This window comes from Macaca fascicularis, chromosome 9, assembly GCF_037993035.2.
Source record: "Macaca fascicularis isolate 582-1 chromosome 9, T2T-MFA8v1.1".
Taxonomy (NCBI): domain Eukaryota; kingdom Metazoa; phylum Chordata; class Mammalia; order Primates; family Cercopithecidae; genus Macaca; species Macaca fascicularis.
Genome location: NC_088383.1, coordinates 14,229,034 through 14,251,803, shown reverse-complemented (window position 1 = coordinate 14,251,803; position 22,770 = coordinate 14,229,034). Strand labels below are relative to the sequence as shown.

The 22,770-nt window shown below is 45.8% G+C and overlaps 1 protein-coding gene across 3 annotated transcripts in view; it reads left to right on the top strand.

Moving 5' to 3' along the window:
* SEPHS1 (selenophosphate synthetase 1) overlaps positions 1 to 12,179 on the top strand; it is a 30,386-nt gene extending 18,207 nt beyond the window's left edge. For 2 of the 3 annotated variants that reach the window (XM_074001050.1, XM_005564645.4), the window contains 4 exons: positions 786 to 876; positions 2,437 to 2,536; positions 7,021 to 7,233; positions 10,235 to 12,179. In XM_074001050.1, coding sequence (XP_073857151.1) covers positions 786 to 876; positions 2,437 to 2,536; positions 7,021 to 7,233; positions 10,235 to 10,449 — 619 coding nt within the window. In that variant the 3' untranslated portion in view covers positions 10,450 to 12,179. The remainder of the gene's footprint in view (positions 1 to 785; positions 877 to 2,436; positions 2,537 to 7,020; positions 7,234 to 10,234) is intronic. The other variant, XM_015455558.3, reaches the window with a different exon arrangement.
* The last annotated feature ends 10,591 nt before the right edge of the window (positions 12,180 to 22,770 follow it).

Here is a 22,770-nt window from a genome sequence, read left to right as displayed (position 1 = left end):
TGTGCTCAGCTCCTGAAGCTGTGAAAGGCACAACTCTCAGACCTGCTTCCTGGTAGTGTGGATGCAAATCCGGTAGATGTTTCATTGGGGGCGCCAGCTGCCATCTTTCAGAGGTGCCTTTTTAGTATTGCCTTCTGTCTCTAAGAGACGACCGAGGCGTCTGGGTGCCAGGTAGGAAGCTCACAATCGGTCAGTCTGAGTTTGAGAACCTGGAGGCAGAAATCACCAAGACATTAGACCCACAGATGGCCAGCAAATCCACCAAATCCCTGGGCCGAACAATCCATCGTGAGTCTCTAGGATATCAGTGGTCATAAAGAAGCACTCTCCGTTTCAGAAGCTTTCGAATTCTGGGGGGTCTGTAGTGAAAATGACAACTCGTGTGTGGTCGAGGGGAGATCTGGGCCTGATGAAACTTTTGAAGGCTAAATGTTTTCATTCTTTTTTAAAACAAAAAATACTGTTGTTGAAATGGCGGCCTTGTTGAGTTGCCCAGGCTGGTCCTGAACTGGGCTCAAGCGACCCACCCACCTTGACCTCTCAAAGTGCTGGGATTACAGACATGAGCCACTGCACCCAGCCTGACGGCTGAATGTTTTGTTCCAGCAATAGCCTCAGTAGCAGGTTGCAAGACTGTGTCCCATACATGCTGGTGGTTGGCTTCAGTTTAAGTAATTGCAAAGGCAAATATATTTCTGACAGAATATTCCTTCTCTTGTGTTAATAGCGATGAGCTCATCTCCTTGGTTAGTTTGACTAGAACACGCCCTTTTTCTTTTCTTCAGGCCGGACAATGCAGTACCAGGGGATGTGCTGGTGTTGACAAAACCCCTGGGGACACAGGTGGCAGTGGCTGTGCACCAGTGGCTGGATATTGTGAGTAAACCACTGCTGTGCTGGGAGGGAGGGAATGGGACGTTTGGAGGTAATTTTTGTTGGAGAACTTGGGAAATGAGGTTTTTTAGTTTCATATCCAGGGAGTTAATGTTAGTCAAGTCCTTAAAGAAATCCTAGGAATTGTTCATATTCTTTAAATAACAGTTTTGCACATTGAATGCTTGATTGCAGTAGGTAAGCCCCAGCTTGGAGCTTTAAGATTTTTCTATAAAGAATTCGCTCGGCAGGGGGTTAGCTTTGTTTACTTGGCCCTGAGATAGCTTCGTCTTTCATGTCTTAAACATGACTAAGAAATAATATGGAGGATAATGTGTGGAAGGCGTGGTGTTTGGGGTATAAATAAAGCCAGGGTTATTGACAGTTTAATTTTTTTTTTTTTTTTTTTTTTTTTTTGAGATGGAGTTTTGCTCTTGTTGTCTAGGCTGGAGTGCAGTGGCACGATCTCAGCTCACTGCAACCTCCGCCTCCTGGGTTCAAGCGATTCTCCTGCCTCAGCCTCCCGAGCAGCTGGGATTACACGCCACCACACCCAGCTAATTTTTGTAGTTTTAGTAGAGATGGGGTTTCTCCATGTTGGTCAGGGTGGTCTTGAACTCCCAACCTCAGGTGACCCATCCGCCTCGGCCTCCCAAAGTGTTGGGATTACAGGTGTGAGCCATCTCACCTGGCGACAGTTTAAATTGTTTTATGCAGTTTTTGGTTGTTTTTGTTTGGTAGTTTTGCTTTTTAAACTGATTAATAACTCAGAACATTTTGATAAATAATTCTCTCGTGGAGAATGAATCTATCTAGAATGAGGATATGTCTCCTGAGTCATTTTTCCAGTGAGCTATAATCATACTTTAAGATTGGTTTTCTTCACTGCCATAACAACTCACAAATTAATAAGATTGGGGTATATTCTCACGTATCATGGTGCATTTAATTTCTACAACTATCATCTGAAACTACCAGTCCTGAGAAACAGTTGAAAGAGAATAATCAATAATTGCACGTCTTTCATCAGCCTGGTATATCTTAGCTTGATGTAGCAGGGTAGAGAAATTCTCTAAGGCTGCCACGTTCTTTAGCTGATTTTTCCCTCCTCCCCCTGTGATGGGGAGCAGAGCGGAAGGCCATTGCGGGGATGTTGCACAGAGGCGCCTTCCAGCCCCACCTCCCAGGCCTGAGCTAGCAGGGAGCTGGAAGCAGGCGAGGCAGGGAGTGTCAGGGATGGGGGAGCCCTTCTCCACTAGCAGGACACTACACTGCGTCTACAGCAGTGCTGCTCTGAGTCCTGCTAGGCTACACATACCCAATACATCACAGCATTTGATTACAGAAACGTGGGATGAGAACAGAAAAGACACCATGCTGACAGGTCTAATGGACACCTAAAATACTATCCATGGAAAAACCAGAGTTGGAAAGTTCACTTTTCTGAGTTAAAGTCCCTAGAAGTTAAATAAGGAAAAAGTTGCTGTATTTCTCAGTGGCTGGAAGTAAAGATTAATGACATTTTCCTCCCTTTCTCTCCCTCACCTATGTTCCTATTATTAGCCTGAGAAATGGAATAAGATCAAACTAGTGGTCACCCAAGAAGACGTAGAGCTGGCCTACCAGGAGGCAATGATGAACATGGCGAGGCTCAACAGGACAGGTATGACAGGCGGGAAGGGCGCTTCGGTCCCAGGGGTCCAAGATAGTAAATGTCTTAGGCTTTGGTGGCCATATACAGTCTCAGGGTAGGTGGCCAGATTTTTGGCCAGTGACTACAGACCGTCTTCTCCTGGTACCAGGTTGGCGTTCCATAGATCACTGCAGATGGTCCCCGACTTACAGTGCTTTATGATAAAGAAGGAAGTCCTAACCTCTGACGTACCAGAGGGACTGTTTCTAGAAAGCATTTGTGTGGGTTACCTATGTAAGATTTGGAAGCAAACCATTCAGAATGGAAATACAGAAAGTTTAATATACTGGAGCTATTTCCAGAACATGACCTTGGAAGCCTAGAGGTGCTCCCACTCCCACCCATCCCCTGCATTCCTGCTTGGGGTAACCACTGAATTTTGTGTTTATTTTCTTGCATTTTAGAATGTTTTTATTGCACAGTCCTTGTGTTCTTAAGCAGTAAATTGGTTTTGCATTTTTTTAACTTGTTTTTATCCACCATTGTTCCTGAGAGTCTCCTTGTTGTATGTAGCTGTAGTAGATTCCTTTTGACTGCTGTATGGTTTTTCCACTACCTTCTCTGCTCTCCTGTTTTGACACTGGGGTGACTGCTGTGGACTTCCTAGGCCCAGCCCTCTCTGATGCACGTGTAAGAGATCAGTACTGGCTCGGCTTTTATGGATAGTGCCAAACTGTCTTCCGAAGTGTTCACCACAGTTTACAATGGCACGCTATGTTTAACAAGCGTTTTTGAATATGTCTTCTCTTCCCATTTATTTTATACATTTTTTCTACTATAAAAGAATTACATTCTTATTATAGAAGAGTTTTTAGAAAATGGAAAATAGTAGAGAAAAAGGTTGTCCATAGTCCCTCTACCCAAAACAGCTCCTGCTAGCATTTTTATGTATTCTTCCAGGACTTTTTCACGTTTGGCTGCTGGTTTACTATTGTTTTAAAGTAGTGGTTAGTGTAAGTTTTCACTATATAAGTGGTTAGTATATGTATTTGGAGTGCCTGCTTTCATTCTTTTGACATAACTAATGTTTCCCATATTATATATCCTAGTAAACTCTTTTTTTTTTTTTTCTTTGGAGACAGGATCTAACTCTGTCACCTAGGCTGGAGTGCATTGGCATGATCTTGGCTCACTGCAACCACCACCTACCAGGTTCAAGCAATTCTCTTGCCTCAGCCTTCCCAGTAGCTGGGACTACAGGCATGGATCACCATGCCCTGTGGATTTTTGTATTTTTGGTAGAGACGGGGTTTCACTATGTTGGCCAGGCTGGTCTCAAACTCCTGACCTCAGGTGATCCACCCTCCTCAGCCTCCCAAAGTGCTGGGATTACAGGCGTGAGCCACCGCACCCGGCCTCGAGTCTTTTCACTAAATGGTGCTGGAACAAGTGGACATTCACATGAAAAAAATTATTCTGGATGCAGGTCTTATATCTTTCATAAAGATTAACTCAAAATGAGTGTTTAGTGTGTTTTCACACTGCTATAAATAGCCAAGACTGGGTATTTTATTTATTTATTTATTTATTTATTGGAGATGGAGTCTCACTGTATCACCCAGGCTGGAGTACAGTGGGGTGATCTCGGCTCACTGCAACCTGTGCCTCCCGAGTTCAAGCGATTCTCCTGCCTCAGCCTCCCGAGTAGCTGGGATTACAGGCGCCCACCACCACACCCAGCTAATTTTTGTATTTTTAGTAGAGACAGGGCTTCACCGTGTTGGTCAGGCTCGTCTTGAACTCCTGACCTCAGGTGATCCACCCACCTTGGCTTCCCAAAGTGCTGGGATAACAGGCATGAGCTACCATGCCCGGCTGACTGGGTAATTTATAAAGGAAAGAGGTTTAATTGACTCACAGTTTCACTTGGGGGAGGCCTCAGGAAACTTACAGTCATGGCAGATGGTGAAGGGGAAACAGGCACCTTCTTCATGAGGCAGCAGGACAGAGAAGAGCACGGGAAACTGCCACTTAGAAAACCATCAGATCTCGTGAGAATTCATTCACCCTGACGAGAACAGCATGAGGGAAACCACCCCATGATTCAGTCACCTCCCACCAGGTTCCTCTCTTGACATGTGAGGATTACAATTTGAGATGAGATTTGGATGGGGACACAGAGCCAGACCATATTGATGACTCGTAAACCTAAATAAAACAATATAAAACTGGAAGGATAACATCAGAGAAAATTTAGGTGGCTTTGGGTTTGGTGATGACTTTATAACACCAAAAACACTATCTGTTAAAGAAAAAATTGGTAAGTTTGGCTTCATTAATATAAAAAACTTCTGCTCTGTGAAAAACACTGTTAAGGGGATGAAAGACAAGCCACATACTGGGAGAAAAATTTTGCCAAACACATACCTGTTCAAGGTCAGGTATCCAAAATACACAAAGCACTCTTAAAAGTCAATAAAAAAAAAAAACTCAATTTAAACATGGCTCAAAGACCTTGACAGACACCACAAAAGAAGATACACACATGGCAAGTAAGCATAAAAGGAAACCTCAGTGTCGTACGTCAATAGGGAACTGTAGATTAAAGCAATGATTGAGATGCCTCTACATACCTATTAGAATGGCTGAAATCCAAAACACTGAGAATAGCCTGGGCAACATGGTGAAACCCCATCCCTACTAGAAAAATACAGAAAATTAGCTGGGCATGGTGGCTTGCGCCTTAGCCCCAGCTACTTGGGAAACTGAGGTGGGAGGATCACTTGAGCCCAGGAGGTTGAGGCTGCAGTGGGCTGTAATCGCACCACTGCACTCCAGCCTGGGTGACAAAGTGAGACTCTGTCTCATAAAAAAACCAAAAGCACTGACAATACCAACTGCTGGCAAGGGTGTAGAGAAACAGGAAGGAACTCTCATCCATTGCTGTCAGGACTGAAGACTGGCACAGCCACTTGGAAACTAAATATGTTATTGTATGATGCAACGATTGTGCTCCTTGATATTCACTCAAAGTTGAAAACTTACATTCACACAAAAGCCTGCAGACAAATCTTCGTAGCAGCATTATTCATAATTGCGAAAACTTGGAAGCAACCATTCATTTCTTCAGTAGGTGAGTGGATGAATGGATAAACAAACTGTAGTGTATCTGTAGTATGGAATATTATTGAGCAGTAAAAAGAAAAGAGCTATCAAGCCATGAAAAGATGTGGAGGAATCTTAAGTGCATATTACAGAGTGAAAGAAGCCAGTCTGAAAAAGCTCCATGCAGAAGATTCCAACTGTATGACATTATGGAAAAGGCAAAACTGTAGAGATGGAGAAAAGATCAGTGGTGGCCAGAGGTTATCAGAGAGGAAAGGGGATCAGGTGGAGCACTGAGGATTTTTAGGGCAATGAAAGTTCTCTATGTGATACTGTAATGTTGGATATGTAGAATTGACAGCAAAGGGTGAACCCTAGTGTCCTCTATGACTTTAGTTAATTGTCATGTATTAGTATTGACTTATCAAATACACTACGCTAATGCAACATGTTAATATAGGCGAAACCTGGGGTGAAAGGTAATGGCAGCTTCCTGTTACTTGCCACTTAATTTCTTTCTAAACGCAAAACTGCTCCAAAAAATAAAGTCTATTAAATAATAGGTTGGGTGCAATGGCTTGTACATTTGTACACTTGTAATCCCAGCGCTTTGAGAGGCTGAGGCAGGAGGACTGCCTGAGCCCAAGAGGAGGAGGCTGCAGTGAGTTATGATCATGCCACTGCACTCCAGCCTGGGCAATAGAGCACGACTCTGTCTCTTAAAAAAGAACATTTTTTAAAAAATAAACTTTCACGCAATTCATCTCTAGCAGGAGTACCTTGATATTGAGTGAGGCCTTAAAAAGGGCTAGTCTTGGCCGGGTGTGGTGGCTCACATCTGTAATCCCAGCACTTTGGGTGGCCAGGACGGGCGGATCATGAGGTCAGGATTTCAAGACCAGCCTGGCCAATATGGTGAAACCCTGTCTAAAAGCTGGGCGTGGTGTTGCGTACCTGTTGTCCCACCTATTCAGGAGGCTGAGGCAAGAGAATCACTTGAGCACTTGAGGTGGAGGTTGCAGTGAGTCGAGATCTCACCACAGCACCTCAGCCTGGATGACAGAGCGAGACTCCATCTCAAAAAAAAAAAGAAACAAGTGCTGGTATTTGGTTTTCGGATGGTCTTGGTAGGTTTACCTTCCACTGAGATCATCATGCCTCTGCATAATTTTTTTAGTTTACTGGAAAATTACTATTGATTGAAGCTTCCAATAGTTTTCAAGTGGTTCAAACTGAAATAAGAACTTTCGGATTTCATTATGTCTTTGGTTGATTTTACAACGTTGCATTTTCATTATTCCGATTTGTTATCTCCCTGACAAGGAAGGAAGTTGCAGATCAATTGTGGACGTAAGATTTTTGAGTTGAGGAAAGGTGTTCTTTCTCAGAGTCGTCCTTCTCTCTCCCAGCTGCAGGACTCATGCACACGTTCAATGCCCACGCGGCCACAGACATCACGGGCTTCGGGATTTTGGGCCATGCGCAGAACCTGGCCAAGCAGCAGAGGAACGAGGTGTCATTTGTAATTCACAACCTCCCGGTGCTGGCCAAGATGGCTGCGGTGAGCAAGGCCTGTGGAAACATGTTCGGCCTCATGCACGGGACCTGCCCAGAGACCTCAGGTACAGGATGCTGGGCGCTTCTGAGGACTAAATAGGCTATCCGAAGGCTCGGCGAGAAAGCAGCACTCCCACCCCGAGTGGGCCCCGACTCTGTTCAAGGTCCGTGCTGCCGACCTCAGCCTCTGTAGCAGCTGGTGCCTTTCCTCCTCCCAGTGGGTCTGGTCCCCGCCATCCTGGGAGGATGCAGCAGCCTTGCCGAAGTTGAGTGTCCTGTGTTCTTTTTGATGCAAGAATATGGTGATGAGGAAAATTAGTCAGCATTCAGTTTTTACTGAAAGCTTTGCATTTGAAATTAACTGTGATACCCATAGGTTACTTTGAACAGGTGATTTTTTTTCCTTGAAAATTGTCTAACGTTGTTTTAAGAATGATACGGAAAAAAAGGGGCCGGGCGTGGTGGCTCTTGCCTGTAATCCTAGCACCTCAGGAGGCTGAGGCGGGCACATCATGTGAGGTCAGGAGTTCAAGACCAGCCTGGCCAACATGGTGAAACCCCATCTCTACTATAAACACACAAAAAATTAGGCACATGCCCTTAATCCCAGCTGCTTGGGAGGCTGAGCCGGGAGAATCACTTGAACCCAGGAGACAGGTTGCAGTGAGCCGAGATTGTGCCACTACACTCCAACCTGGGCGACAGAGCAAGATTCTGCCTCAAAAAAAAAAAAAGAAAAGGAAAAGAGAATGATATAGAATAAAAAAGAATATAATAGGGTATTATGTCTTTAAAGTGCTTTTTTTTTTTAAGATATGCAATAATTTATTAGAGGAAACGTAAATGGAGGATAAATGGGAGATGGAGCAAGCGTAGGTTGAGAGAGCTGTCAGACAGCAGTGTAGGTCTGACACCATACGCCCCAATAGTTTTTGACTCCTAGGGAGTTTTTTATATCCCTTGTCATTTTTCTAAACTTAAGCTCCTTTTGTTTCCTCATTAATTTGGTGGCCACGTCTTGTGTTTCCTCATTAATTTGGTGGCCGGAACTTGTGGGACGTCCTCTCCTTCATCATGGCAGATACTCCAGCATGGCCTGCTGAGGCCACCACCCACAGGCCTACAGGCTCGCCGTCCTTCGTTCCCACTCCCGCGGCCCTAGCCGGAGCCAGACGGTGCATCCTCCTGAAGTGCCATTTTTCTTTTGCCCCCTTTGTTCCTTTTTCCGTCACTGTTTCAGCTTTTAAGTCTCCCTATTTTTTTTTCCACCTTTTTTTCAGTTTTAGTTTCTCTTTTTCTATTTCCTTGCCTCTAGAACTCAGCTTTCTACCCTGCAAAAGAGTGGAATTACCTGGGGATTTTAAATATACACATGCCTGCCAGGCCTGGTGGCTCACGCTTGTAATTCCAGCACTTTCAGAGGCCAAGGTCAGGAGTCGGAGACCAGCCTGGCCAACGTGGTGAAACCCCGTCTCCACTAAAAATACAAGAATTAGCGGGCGATGTTGGTGTGTGCCCCGTAATCCCAGCTACTCCAGAGGCTGAGGCAGGACTATTGCTTGAACCTGGGAGGCACAGGTTGCAGTGAGCCGAGATTGCCCCACTGCAGTCCAGCCAGAGTGAGACTCTGTCTCAAAAAAAAAAAAAAAAAAAAAAACAACACATGCCTAGCCCCAGCCTCCCAAAAACAGTGGGATGCATCTTGGGCGGGCCTGGGCCTCAGTACGTGGGAAGGCTCCCTGGGAGATTCCATAGTAGGCCAGGGGCAAGGGACCACAGTGCTGGGACCACAAAGCCCTGGTCACGTTGACCTGTATAGTGGCGAGGGGGCTTCAGGACTCCGCCAGGCCTCTCACCGCCTTTACAGAGGACCCTTCAGCCTCCCGTTTAAAAAAACAAACCGTTTTCTAGAAGTAAGCTCCAAAAGGGCAGGGTTTTTTTCCCCTGCTGGTTCAGGGTCTGGCCAGGATAGTGTCTGCCACGTAATTGGGCACTGAATGGAAATTGAATGAATTGATTAATGTTACCAGCGATTTCAATTTGTTTCCTTTCTTCAGAAATAACAAGTTTTTACTTTTTTTTTTAAATGATGGAGTTTCACTTTTGTCTCCCAGGAGGCTGGAGTGCAATGGCGCGATCTCAGCTCACTGCAGCCTCCGCCTCCCTGGTTCAAGCGATTATCTTGCCTCAGCCTCCAGAGGAGCTGGGATTACAAGGGTGCGCCATCATGCCCAGCTAATTTAGAGACAGAGTTTTACCATGTTGGCCAGGCTGGTCTCGAACTAACTCCTGACCTCAGGTGATCCACCCACCTCGGCCTCCCAAAGTGCTAGGATTACACATGTGAGCCACCGTGCCCAGCCACAAGGTTTTTACATTTTGTAGAAGTAGACTACAGTTTTTCCTCATCTTCTTATTTCTACTTAGAAAAATAAAAACTTTTCTGGCCTCGCTACTGGAAAGAGCAACAAAGGTTCATTTTAATGTATTTTATACTGTTTGTCTTTTGGATATAATGACAGAGTCAGGACTGGAACCTAGATACTTTGGGGCATATACTGTATGATGAGTCAAATACAAAAAAGCATTCTCAGTAAAATGAGAACATTGATGTAGAGAATCAGAAGTTCCCTTTTGTTTGTCAATATTTGTTTCAGTGTAGCATGGAGAGAGTAGCTACCACATGGCTTATTAAAGCCCCGAACACCTTACCCCTATACAGTGTTATGTGGTTCACAAAGAGATCATTTTCACAGTTGAAAGTTGGGGCGTATTATGTGTGTGTGTTAGGAGTTTACTAGCAACTGCTTAATTACAGCACAGAACAGACCTCTTAGGCTGGGTGTCGTGGTTCATTCCTGTAGTTGCAGTGAGCTGTGATTGTACCACTGCACTCTAGCTTGGACCACAGAGTGAGACCCTGTCTCAAAAAAAAAAAAAAAAGCTTCTACTTGCATATAGGCGGCAGCAAGTTGCTGATGGAAGTTGGGTCTCTGCAGAAGCAGTAGAGGCAGAGAAGCTGCTGTCATGTCAACACTAACAGTCAGTCTTGTTTTCTTTTGCCAGGCGGCCTTCTGATCTGTTTACCACGTGAGCAAGCAGCTCGGTTCTGTGCAGAGATAAAGTCCCCCAAATATGGTGAAGGCCACCAAGCATGGATTATTGGGATTGTAGAGAAGGGCAACCGCACAGCCAGAATCATAGACAAACCCCGGATCATCGAGGTCGCACCACAAGTGGCCACTCAAAATGTGAATCCCACACCTGGGGCCACCTCTTAATCTAGACAGAAATAGCTGTTTGGTTTTGATTTTAAATAGATCTATTTCCCTTATCACTTCAATTAAAGACTATAAACAACAAAAATCTCATTGTGTCTACACATCGGGGTGACCTTAGGTCTGTTTGTAAGTGGATACAATTAATAAAATAAAATCCATTGCCTTTTTTTCCTGTTACATTAACTGAAGATGCACCTAATCTTGAGGCAGCTTCTGAGTTGAGAATTATATTGTTATCCAATACTGTTGATTCATTTTGAATCTTTAGACACTTATCTCTTGCCGCATAGGCTCTTTTTAAAGGTGCTTTCACATAGCACAGACATTACCAGTAGTCATGTCAAATAGCAGTTGGTGTCTTCATTTTATGTATATTTATCATATAAGTCTGATTTTTTTTTTAAGCGTCTTGAATGGTTTTCTGGAGAGCCAGCATTGGTAAGTTGCACATGACGGTATCCCAGTCATATCCCAGTCATAGGAGGGTTGCATGATTCCTCTGAGTGTTTGATTTGAAAAGCCTAGTCTTGTCTCTCAAGAGCATCTTGGACCCAGAACATTCTCCGGTAGTGCATTCATTTCAACACGGCAAGTGCTTCTTCACTGCATGGAAAACCCTTTGAAGACAAAAAAGAAATCTTATTTCTTTTTTTGTAGCCTTCCTGATATTTACAGTAATATCATTAACTGTTTTATCGATAGCAAAAAAAGAATACTTTTTGCAATGTAATTAGATGTTCTATAGTGCTACAAGGAATTGCCTTCCGAATGGAGGTTCATGTATAATACTCATTTACAATTCAATATATAATTACGCAAATAATTTTTAAATATAATCAATAATAAAGACTGTTCTGTGGATGGTAGTGTTTAATACATTTTATATTTTGTATAGTGATTTCAGGCCTTTTGTTTTCTTAAAATCAGCAGCTGTTTAGCCTAATTCTTAGCATTATTTTGTCCTTTGCGCCAGTACTTTTTTGTGCACGCTTTTTGTGATCTGTGTTAAAAACCTGCATTGCCAACATTGCAGCTCGAACTTAAACTTGTTATTCAAATAAATATTTAATTTTTTAAATTGCTCTTGTATAATCAGATGCCCCTTTTAGTATTATTTTAGAAGCATTGGGAGGGTTTTGCCTAAAGTACAATTTATCGGGAAAAACTAGATTTTAGTTTTATAAAACTTTTAAGTCTTTCATGGGACCTATATTTTCTTGAATTAAATTTTGTAGTTCTAGAATAAATAGGCAATCTAAAAAGGTGTTATCTGTGTGTCGTAAAGTGGAGGCTTCCTTATATTTTAACCTACTGAGCAATGAGGAGGGATTCCTGTCATTAAGCACAAGGGCACTGGATCCTCAAGTGCCCACCTTCATGAGAGAAAAAGCAGCACATCCTGCATGTTTCTGGTGCTTCCTGCTCACAGGCATCAAAGCCGCACATGTAAACTGACTTTTTGCCAAAGGAAATGACCCCTGGGAAGATCAAGCTCTTGGAAGAGGCTTTAACTCGGACGCGACCTCCGGGAACCAGCGGGCAGGGCAGCCTTTATGCATGTGTAACTGGACCTCCAACCATAAGCATGGTGTGCAGTTCGGAAGAGCCTGCTACGGAACTGAAATTGATGGGACATTTTATAGGAATTGATATACAGATGTTGGTCCTCAAAAGCTGCAAACCAGTGGTCTGCAAAATAAAATGTGTTGGAAACCTCTGAGTAAGATCAACCTACTGTTGAGCTTTTTCTTTTTCTAATAACGACTAAATTTGAACTTCAGTGTAGCCTGTGCCCTTTGCCCTGAGAGCTGGTGTTTTCCTCAGTGGCAGGCCTATTGACAGGAGGGAGCTAAGTGGAGTATGTACTTCTGGAAATAATCTTTGAAGATTGCTATGTATAAAGAGAAAATGTTGGGTACTTAGAGATCCGTGTAAGTCTTATGATCCTCAGAGGACGAATTTGTCTTTAAAGCAGTGTTGGCTGGGCATGGTGGCTCACACGTGTAATCTCAGCACTTTGGAAGGCCAAGGTGGGCAGATGACCAGAGGTCCAGAGAAGACCAGCCTGGCCAACATGGTGAAACCCTGTCTCTACTAAAAATACAAAAATTAGCTGGGTTTGGTGGCGCGCACCTGTATTCCCAGCTACTGGGGAGGCTGAGGCACAAGAACCGCTTGAACCTGGGAGACAGAGGTTACAGTGAGCAACCTGCAATCACCACTGCGCTCCAGCTTGGGCGACAAAGACTCAGTCTCAAAAACAAGCTCTTTGAAACTCAGTCTCAACAAACAAAAACCAGTATTGCATAGTGGCCCAGATCCACCTGTGTTAGAATCACCCGGGGTGTTAGAAGGTGACATTCTTGCCCCTGGTTTTTCAGACTCACAGAATCAGAATTTCTGGGGTGTGGGACTTTGGGAATGTCTTACATAAGGACCCTATGTGGCTATGGCCAAAAAAGTTTGGGAACCACTGATGTCAAAGGAATGTTGCAGAGGAAGGCAGGGAAAGTAAGAGGACCTGGTTTTGTTGTGTTTTTATGAGGCGGAGCCTCACTCTGTCAGCCAGGCTGTAGTGCAGTCGCATGATCTCAGCTCACTGCAACCTCTGCCTCCCAAGTTCCAGTGATTCTCCGGCCTCAGCTTCCTGAGTAGCTGGGATTACAGGCGCCCACCACCACACCTGGCTAATTTTTGTATTTTTAGTAGAGACAGGGTTTTGGCATGTTGGTCTCAAACTGAGTTCAAACGATCTGCCCGCCTCGGCCTCCCAAAGTGCTGGGGTTACAGGTGTGAGACAGCATGCCCAGCCTTTTGCAACATATTTTGCAGGAATTTTTTCCTCAACCATTCTCTTAACCATTCTGGCCAAATCTTGACCATTCTGTTTACTTCCCACATCTGAGCTATGGCGCAGCAAAGAAGCAGAAAAACCTGTATTTTGAAAGCTCCATGAAGACTCAAATGATTGTCATTGAATATTGGAGTTCTTGGCAAAATCTATGTAGAACATTTTAAAAGTCAGTGGACAGGCCAGACACGGTGGCTCCTGTCTATAATCCTAGCACTTTGCTGAGACAGGAGGATCACTTGAGCACAGGAGTTCGAGACCAGCCTAAGCAATATAGTGAGACCTCGTCTCTACAAAAAATAAAATTTAAAAAGTCGGTGGACAGTAAGTAGTTGATTTGACTTTCTGGTAGTCCTTTTATTTTATTTTATTTTATATTTTATTTTATTTATTTTATTTCGAGATGGAGTCTCACTCTGTCGCCCATGCCGGAGTGCAGTAGCGCAAACTCGGCTCACTACAATCTCCACCTCCCGGGTTCACGCCATTCTCCTGCCTCAGCCTCCTGAGTAGCTGAGACTACAGGCACCTGCCACCACGCCCGGCTAATTTTTTATATTTTTTAGTAGAGTTTCGCTAACACGGGTTTCACTGTGTTAGCCAGGATGGTCTGGATCTGACCTCGGGATCTGCCTGCCTCGGCCTCCCAAAGTGCTGGGATTACAGGCATCAGCCACCACGCCCGGCCCCTCTGGTAGCACTTTAAAACTTCGCACTGAAGTGTATTTATCTTGGTATACTGATTTGTTTTCTGTAAATCCTATAGTATAGTTGCATCCAAAAATACAATCTGTTAGAATGCATAGAATTAGTGAATACAACCTGAGGCAACTGGATCATGGTGGAGTCAGTCATTCAGGAACTAGGAATAATCTGTGAAGGAATATTGAAGCTGCTTATTTGCACAGGCTGTGTTGAGGTATTTATTGTGTTTCAGTCCAAGAAAAATTGCAATATTGTATAAGCAATATGTACTTTTGGCTCAGTCTTTAAAAATAGTAGATTATAGTCTTCCAAGTTCTGCATGCTTTATAATGAATAAATGTGTTTTAAATTGTTCTGTTTATAGATGAATGAGCCAGTCATTTTCAGTCTGAATTTAGCATTCCCTTTAAAAGAGTTATATCTGAGTTCTCAATCTTAGTTTTAATTGTATAGAGGCCAGAATAGCTATACTGTGCTGCACTTTATTTTTAGGTCACAGAGCAAGCGGAGACACCAACGCTTCAGATACCTGTCGTGTCTGCGTGTGTGTTTTTGTGTATATTTGTGTGTGTGTATATATCCTTGAGTTGCTCACTTCCACACCCAGCCCACCCTTTCCCTCTAGGTTAGGTAGTGGTTGCATAGACATCATAATTTACTTTGAACAGTAATTTGTAAATTTTTCTCATTAAGAATCCACATATGAATCATAGTCATGAAATATGCCAAGGGGCACAATGAAAATCACCAATGTCCTGTTAAAAGTGAAGCATGGGAATATCCTCTTATCTATGCTTAAATCTCTGTCTTGAATGAGGACGGGAGTGGATGGATCACACAAGGTCTTCATTTAGTAAACAGTAGGTGAGACAGGGTGCTCCTACAGGCATCTAGACAGGTTCTGGAATTGCCTGGAATCCAAGCCTGCTGCCAATGCCAAATGCTTTGGTTTGTCTGTGAATTCGGGGTAAGGATGATGCTGTAGGGTTCCCTGTGTTTCACAGTCCTTAAATATGACGTCCAGCCCTGAACACACAGTTGATGCTTTCCGTGGTTTTTGTCCTAAGTCCTGTTGCCTTCAGAGGGCGTTTTATGCTTAGGAGAAACTGCATGTAATGAAGCCTATCAAAGCTTCATAGAAAGAAACAGAAAGCCGGGCGCGGTGGCTCAAGCCTGTAATCCCAGCACTTTGGGAGGCCGAGACGGGCGGATCACGAGGTCAGGAGATCGAGACCATCCTGGCTAACACAGTGAAACCCCGTCTCTACTAAAAAATACGAAAAACTAGCCGGGCGAGGTGGCGGGCGCCTGTAGTCCCAGCTACTCCGGAGGCTGAGGCAGGAGAATGGCGGGAACCCGGGAGGCGGAGCTTGCAGTGAGCTGAGATCCGGCCACTGCACTCCAGCCTGGGCGACAGAGCGAGACTACGTCTCAAAAAAAAAAAAGAAAAAAGAAAGAAACAGAAAAGGCCGGGCGCGGTGGCTCACGCCTGTAATCCCAGCACTTTGGGAGGCCGAGCTCAGGAGTTCGAGACCAGCCTCAACATGGAGAAACCCTGTCCCTAATGAAAAAAAATACAAAATTAGCCGGGCATGGTGGTACATGACTGTAATCCCAGCTACTCGGGAGCCTGAGGCAGGAGAATTGCTTGAACCTGGGAGGCGGAGCTCGTGGTGAGCCGAGATTGTGCCATTGCACTCCAGCCTGGGCAACAAGAGCGAAACTCCATCTCAAAAAAAAAAAAAAAAGAAACGAAACAGAAAACTCACTCACTCTATTAGTGATCTGATTGCAGAAAAGCCAGTGTGTTTTCTACTATTATATTTTTAGAACAAGCATAGGTCCCTAGAAAATTATAAGGGTCTGGCCAGGTGCAGTGGTTTAAGCCTGTAATCCCAACACTTTGGGAGGCCGAGGTGGGCAGATCACGGGATCAGGAGTTCGAGACCAACTTGACCAACATGGTGAAACCCTGTCTCTACTAAAAATACAAAAATTATCCGGGTATGGTGGCATGCACCTGTAATCCCAGCTACTCAGGAGGCTGGGGCAGGAGAATGGCGTGAACCCAGGAGGTGGAGCTTGCAGTGAGCTGAGATCGCGCCACTGCACTCCAGCCTGGGCAACAGAGCAAGACTCTGTCTCAAAAAAAAAAAAAGAAAATTATAAGAGCCTATAAAATGTTAACGTTGACCATTACCCGGTATCCAGTCCTATATGTTGCTTAATTCTTTTTTTTTTTTTTTTTTTTTTAGGCGGAGTTTCACTCTGTCACCCAGGCTGGAGTGCAGTGGTGTGATCTCGGCTTACTACAACATCCGCCTCCCAGGTTCAAGTGATTCTCCTGCCTCAGCCTCCTGAGTAGCTGGGATTACAGGCACCTCCCATCATGCCAGGCTAATTTTTGTATTTTTAGTAGAAACAGGGTTTCACCATGTTGGCCAGGCTGATCTCGAACTCCTGACCTCAAGTGATGGGGGTCACTCAGCTTCCCAAAGTGCCGGGATTACAGGCATGAGCCACCGCACCTGGCTGGCATATCTGTTTCTTACTACATCCAGGAAATGTTTCCCCATTTTCAGGACTCATGATTGCAGTGGGCTCACCCAGATAATACATGGTAATCCCCCTATCAAAGTCCTCAACGTTAATCACATTTGGAAAATCCCTTTTGCCAGGTAAGATAACAGCCACAGATTCCAGAGCTTAGGGCATGAACATCTTTGGGGAGGACCATTATTCTTCCCACCACAAGGCCGTGTACCCACGGGGTAGCTGCTTCACCAGGGGAGAGATTTTTGCAGCCAAGAAACAAAGCTGTTGCCTCAAACATGGTATTTTTAAAACCAGTGAACAAGAATTGCTTACACAGCCATACCAAGCCGGGGCCAGCAGGGCGGAAGGTCAGCTCACCACTAGCTACCAAGCTTTGTGCACAAAGCAAATATGGGCCACTAGACAGGCTGTGGCAGAATCGACTTTTCTTTTTTTTTTTTTTTTTTTTTGAGTCCGAGTCTTGCTCTTGTCACCCAAGCTGGAGTGCAGTGGCACGATCTCGGCTCACTGCAACCTCTGCCTCCCGAGTTCAAGAGATTCTCCTGCCTCAGCCTCCCTCCCCAGTAGCTGGGATTACAGGTACCCGCCACCACACCCCGCTAATCTTTGTATTTTTAGTAGAGATGGGGTTTCACCATGTTGGCCAGGCTGGTCTGAAACTCCTGGCCTCAGGTGATTTGCCCCCCTCGACCTCCCAAAGTGTGTTTTACAGGCATGAGATACCGTGCCCGGCTGGAATCGACTTTTCTTTCTTTCTTTTTTTTTTTTTTTCTTTTCTTTCTTTTTTTTTTTTTTTGAGATGCGGTTTTGCTCTTGTTAACCAGGCTGTAGTGCAGTGGTGCGATCTCAGCTCACTGCAACCTCTGCCTCCCGGGTTCAAGCGATTCTCGTGTCTCAGCCTCTGGAGTAGCTGGGATTACAGGCATGCGCCACCACGCCTGGCTAATTTTGTAGTTTTAGTAGAGACAGGGTTTCTCCATGTTGGTCAAGCTGGTCTCGACCTCCTGACCTCAGGTGATCTGCCCACCTCGGCCTCCCAAAGTGTTGGGATTACAGGCGTGAGTCACCATGCCCAGCTGGAATTGACTTTTCTATAGTGCAAGGATCACGTAGCAGTTTTTGACTAATGTTTTAGAGAACATCCTATCCCAAATACTTGCATTGTACAACAGCAGAGAAATTCTGTACATGATTCATCTCCTAAGTGTTTTCCTCTACAGGAGTGGTCCCCAGGCTTTTTGGCACAAGGGACTAGTTTTGTGGAAGGCAATTTTTCCACGGACTGGGGCACGGTGCCCGGGGAAGGTTTCAGTATGATTCAAGCACATTACATTTATTTTGTACTTTATTTCTACTATGATTACATTGTAATATGTAATGGAACAACTACAACCCACCATAATGTAGAATCAGTGGGAGCCCTGAGCTTGTTTTCCTGCCACTAGACGGTCCCATCTGGCAGCGATGGGAGACAGTGATGGATCATCAGGCATTAGATTCTCATAAGGAGCAGACAACCTAGATCCCTCACATGCGCAGTTCACAACAGGGCTCTTGCTCCTATGAGAATCTAATGCCGCTGCTGATCTGACAGGAGGCAGAGCTCGGGGGGAATGCTTGCTCACCCCATCCTGTGTGGCCCAGTTCCTCACAGGGCACAGACTGGTAAGGGTCTCCGGCCTGGTAGTTGGGGACCCCTGCTCTGTAGTATTTCTCTCTGAGTCACCGGCTTCCAGAGTCTCATTATTTTACCCTTTCACTGGAGTCCCAGTTTTAAGGGGGTTGGGCACTGCCTTGCTGTAGTCTCTTGAATTCTGTCCGGACCTTCTGTGACTGCCTTCCATTGACACCCTCAGAGGATGCAGGACTAAGGTGGCAGCATCACAAAATGGACTTGTGGATCTCTCAATCGTTGCTGAAGAATCACTGAGAAGTAAACTTTCATTTGGTTGAGGCATTAACATTTCAGGGTTTACTTATTACTACAGCATAGCTTAACCTACCCTAAGATAGAAATCAACAGGCAATTCACAAATTTGCAAATGACCAGTGTAGAGCTCAAAACTTGTTCAGTCTCACTAGATAGGCAAATTTAAACAATATGAAGTCATTTTATTTTTTGCCTACCCTAATTGGCAAGGATTTTAAAAGGGTAAGGCAGCCAGGCGCAGTGGCTCATGCCTGTAATCCCAGCACTTTGGGAGGCCGAGGCAGGTGGATCATAAGGTCAGGAGATCGAGATCATCCTGGCTAACAAGGTGAAACCCCATCTCTACTAAAAAATACAAAAAAACTAGCCGGGCGTGGTGGCGGGCGCCTGTAGTCCCAGCTACTTGGGAGGCTGAGGCAGGAGAATGGTGTGAACCCGGGAGGTGGAGGTTGCAGTGAGCTGAGTTCACGCCACTGCACTCCAGCCTGGGCGACAGAGCAAGACTCCGTCTCAAAAAATATATAAATAAATAAATAAATAAACAAACGTAAGGCAGCCAGGTGCAGTGGCTCACGCCTGTAATCCTAGCACTTTGGGAGGCCGAGGCCGGTGGATCACTTGAGGTTGGGAGTTCGAGACCAGCCTGACCAACATGGAGCAACCCTGTCTCTACTAAAAATACAAAATTAGCCAGGCATGGTGGCATATGCTTGTAATCCCAGCTACTTAGGAGGCTGAGGCAGAAGAATCGTTTGGATCCGGGAGGCGGAGGTTGCAGTGAGCTGATATCGCACCATTGCACTCCAGCCTGGGCAACAAGAGCAAAACTTGGTCTCGAAAAAATAAAAAAAATAAAAAGGGTAAGGCCTCAGGTTTTATTATCAACGCTCATTGATAACAGCATTTTGAGACTTGTTTGGCAATATTAAAATGTTTGATAGCCTTTGACTAGCAACTCTATGTCAAATAATTTAGCCTAAGGAAATACCCATGGGACTACCCAACAATGAAAATCAGCATATTCATCAAATTATTTACAACTGTAAGCAAAAAAGAAAGGAAAAGAAAACATAAACTTACATATAGTAATAGGGCGTTGGTTCAATGAGTACAGGAAAATCTACAGTCTAGAATGCTATGAAGTCATCAAAAAATCAGGTCTTAGGCGGGGCGCAGTGACTCACGCCTGTAATCCCAGCACTTTGGGAGGCCGAGGCGGGCAGATCACGTGAGGTCAGGAGTTCGAGGCCAGCCTGGCCAACACGGTGAAACCCCATCTCTACCAAAAATACAAAAATCAGCCCGCCACCTCGCCCGGATAGTTTTTTGTATTTTTAGTAGAGACGGGGCTTCACCGTGTTAACCAGGATGGTCTTGATCTCCTGACCTCGTGATCTGCCCGCTTCGGCCTCCCAAAGTGCTGGGATTACAGGCGTGAGCCACCGCGCCTGGCCAGGGTCCCCAACCTTTAATAAACAAGGAAAGGGTGATGAACTGAATTCACATCGTCAGTTTTTTTTTCTCCTGGCAGCGGTACCCACATCTCACCAAGCGAGGGCAGTAAGGAGACGCCGCCTCGCCGGTACCCACCCGGAAATGAGGGTTCCCACCGGCAGAAAGAGGCGGACCCTGCACCTGCACCCGCCCCAGGCCCCGCGCTTCCGTTCAAACCGTGACAAACCGCTGGGTCCTTGAGAGCTGCGGGTCACTCCTACATGGTCACATTCCCGCGCGGGATGCCGAAGTGGGGCAGATGAGGTCCGGAGCTGCTGAGGCCTCCCGGGTCCTTCTGTTGGCCTGAGACCCTGGGGTGGGCGGAATCCCGGAGAAAGCGGGAGGAACCAGGGGAAGCCCTGGCGCTGCCGTTTTCCTCCCCGCCTGCGCAAACGGGAAGGGGCTGGTGATGCTGGCTGCGGGCCTCCCTCCTGGACTGCGACATTGTCACCAAATTCTATAAACATCTCATGCAAGCAGTGATAACGTGTGCTGCGACGTTCTGGAAGTAACTCTTAAGCTAAAAAAGAAAAAAAAAAATCAGTGAGAAAATGAGACAGTAAAACAGTGCAATGCTATGTCAATATCCATAGTTACGGAATAGAAAAGAAATCTTACAAAGAGGTGCTCCAGTTCTCTAAGAAATTTACACCCTACTGGGCTGTCTGCATCAGACTTTTCTGGAGGTCATTTATTTTATTCATTTTTTTTTTTAATGACCTACCGAACTGTTTATAATATTATGGGCTGGAGTCCCACTAAATGAAATACCCCTTTTGAATGGCATATATGACTTTTAGGGATGAATCTTAGCATTTTTATTTTTTTATTTTTATTTTCAAAACTTCATTGTTGCTGTTTTGGAGTTTTGTTTGTTTTTTGTTTTTGTGTTTTTTGGACAGGGCCTCACTCTGTTGGCCAGGCTGGAGTGCAGAGGTACGATCTGGGCTCACTGCAACCTCAAACTCCTGGGCTCAGTTGATCCTCCTGTCACAGGACGTGCCATAGACAAAACTCCTCAGACACGGGGTTAAAGAAGGAAGAGGCTTTATTAGGCTGGGAGCTTCGGCAGACTTGAGTCTCAAAAAACCAAGCTCCCTGACAAAGAAATTTTTGGCCCTTTGAAGGGCTTACAACTCTAAGGGGTCTACATGAAAGGGTCGTGATAGATCGAGCAAGCGTGGGGAAGGTGACTGGGGGCTACATGCAACAGCTAACAGAAAGTTTTGCAATGCTTCCTCACACAATGTCTGGAATTTTTTTTTTTTTCTTTTTTTTTTTTTGAGACTGAGTCTTGCTCTGTCACCCAGGCTGGAGTGCAATGGCTGGATCTCGGCTCACTGCAAGCTCCGCCTCCCGGGTTCACACCATTCTCCTGCCTCAGCCTCCCGAGTAGCTGGGACTACGGGTGCCTGCCACCAGGCCTGGCTAATTTTTTGTAGATCAGGTGTTCTCACTATGTTACCTAGGTTGGTCTTGATCTCTAGCAATCCTGTGCTCAAGCGATCCTCCCGCCTCGGCCTCCCAAAGCGTTGGGGTTACGGGCGTGAGCCACCGCATCTGGTTAAAAACCTGTTTGTTTGTTTGTTTGTTTTAGAGGCGGAGTCTTGCCCCGTCCTAGGCTGGAATGCAGTGGTGCGATCTTGGCTTACTGCGTTCTCCACCTCCCGGTTGCAAGCGATTCTCTTGCTTCAGCCTCCCCAGCAGCTGGGATTACAGGCGTGCGCCACAACACCCAGCTAATTTTTGTATCTTTTTTTTTTTTTTTTTTTTTTTTTGAGACGGAGTCTCGATCTGTCGCCCAGGCTGGAGTGCAGTGGCGCGATCTCGGCTCACTGCAAGCTCCGCCTCCCGGGCCGACGCCATTCTCCTGCCTCAGCCTCCCGAGTAGCTGGGACCACAGGCGCCCGCCTCCGCGCCCGGCTAATTTTTTGTATTTTTAGTAGAGACGGGGTTTCACCGTTTTAGCCAGGATGGTCTCGATCTCCTGACCTTGTGATCCACCCGCCTCAGCCTCCCAAAGTGCTGGGATTACAGACGTGAGCCACTGCGCCCGGCCTAATTTTTGTATCTTTAGTAGAGACAGGGTTTCACCAAGTTGGCCAGGCTGGTCTTGAACTCCTGACCCTGTGATCCGCCCGCCTTGGCCTCCCAAAGTGCTGGGATTACAGGTGCGAGCCACCGTGCCTGGCAAACTTTTTGTTTAAATCGAAGATTTTATTCTTTCAGCTGTCAATGGAAGGAGCAGTCACGTGGGGTGAAATAGATGGAAGCCATGAAGTTAGGAGCGTGAGTGAGGTCCTGGCCCAGCCACTTGTCACGGGGTGACCTCGGCCTGGTCACTGGGTCCCCGAGCCTCCGGGAGGCAGGGAGGGTCCTGGTGATGGAATAGAAACAGGGTGCGGGGCAGGGGCGATGACTCACGCCTGTAGTCCCAGCACTTTGGGAGGTCGAGGCGGGAGGCGGGGAGGAGTTTGAGACCCACCTGGGCAACGTAGGGAGACCCCATCTCTACAAAAAATTATAATTAGCCCAAGAGTTCAAAGCTGCAGTGAGCTATGATCTGGCACTGCATACCAGCCTGGGCGACAGAGCAAAATCTTGTCTCTTTTTAAAAAGAAAGAAAGAAAAGAAAGGACGAAAGGATCATGGTGTGGGGAGCACGTCAGCTCCGCGCGGTTGCCCGGCGCGCGGACCCTAGCGGACTAGGGCGCCCCAGCAGCCCGGCCCGCGAGATGGCGCCGCCCCTAATCCCGCCCGCGTCTTGCCCCGGACCGCGCCTGGA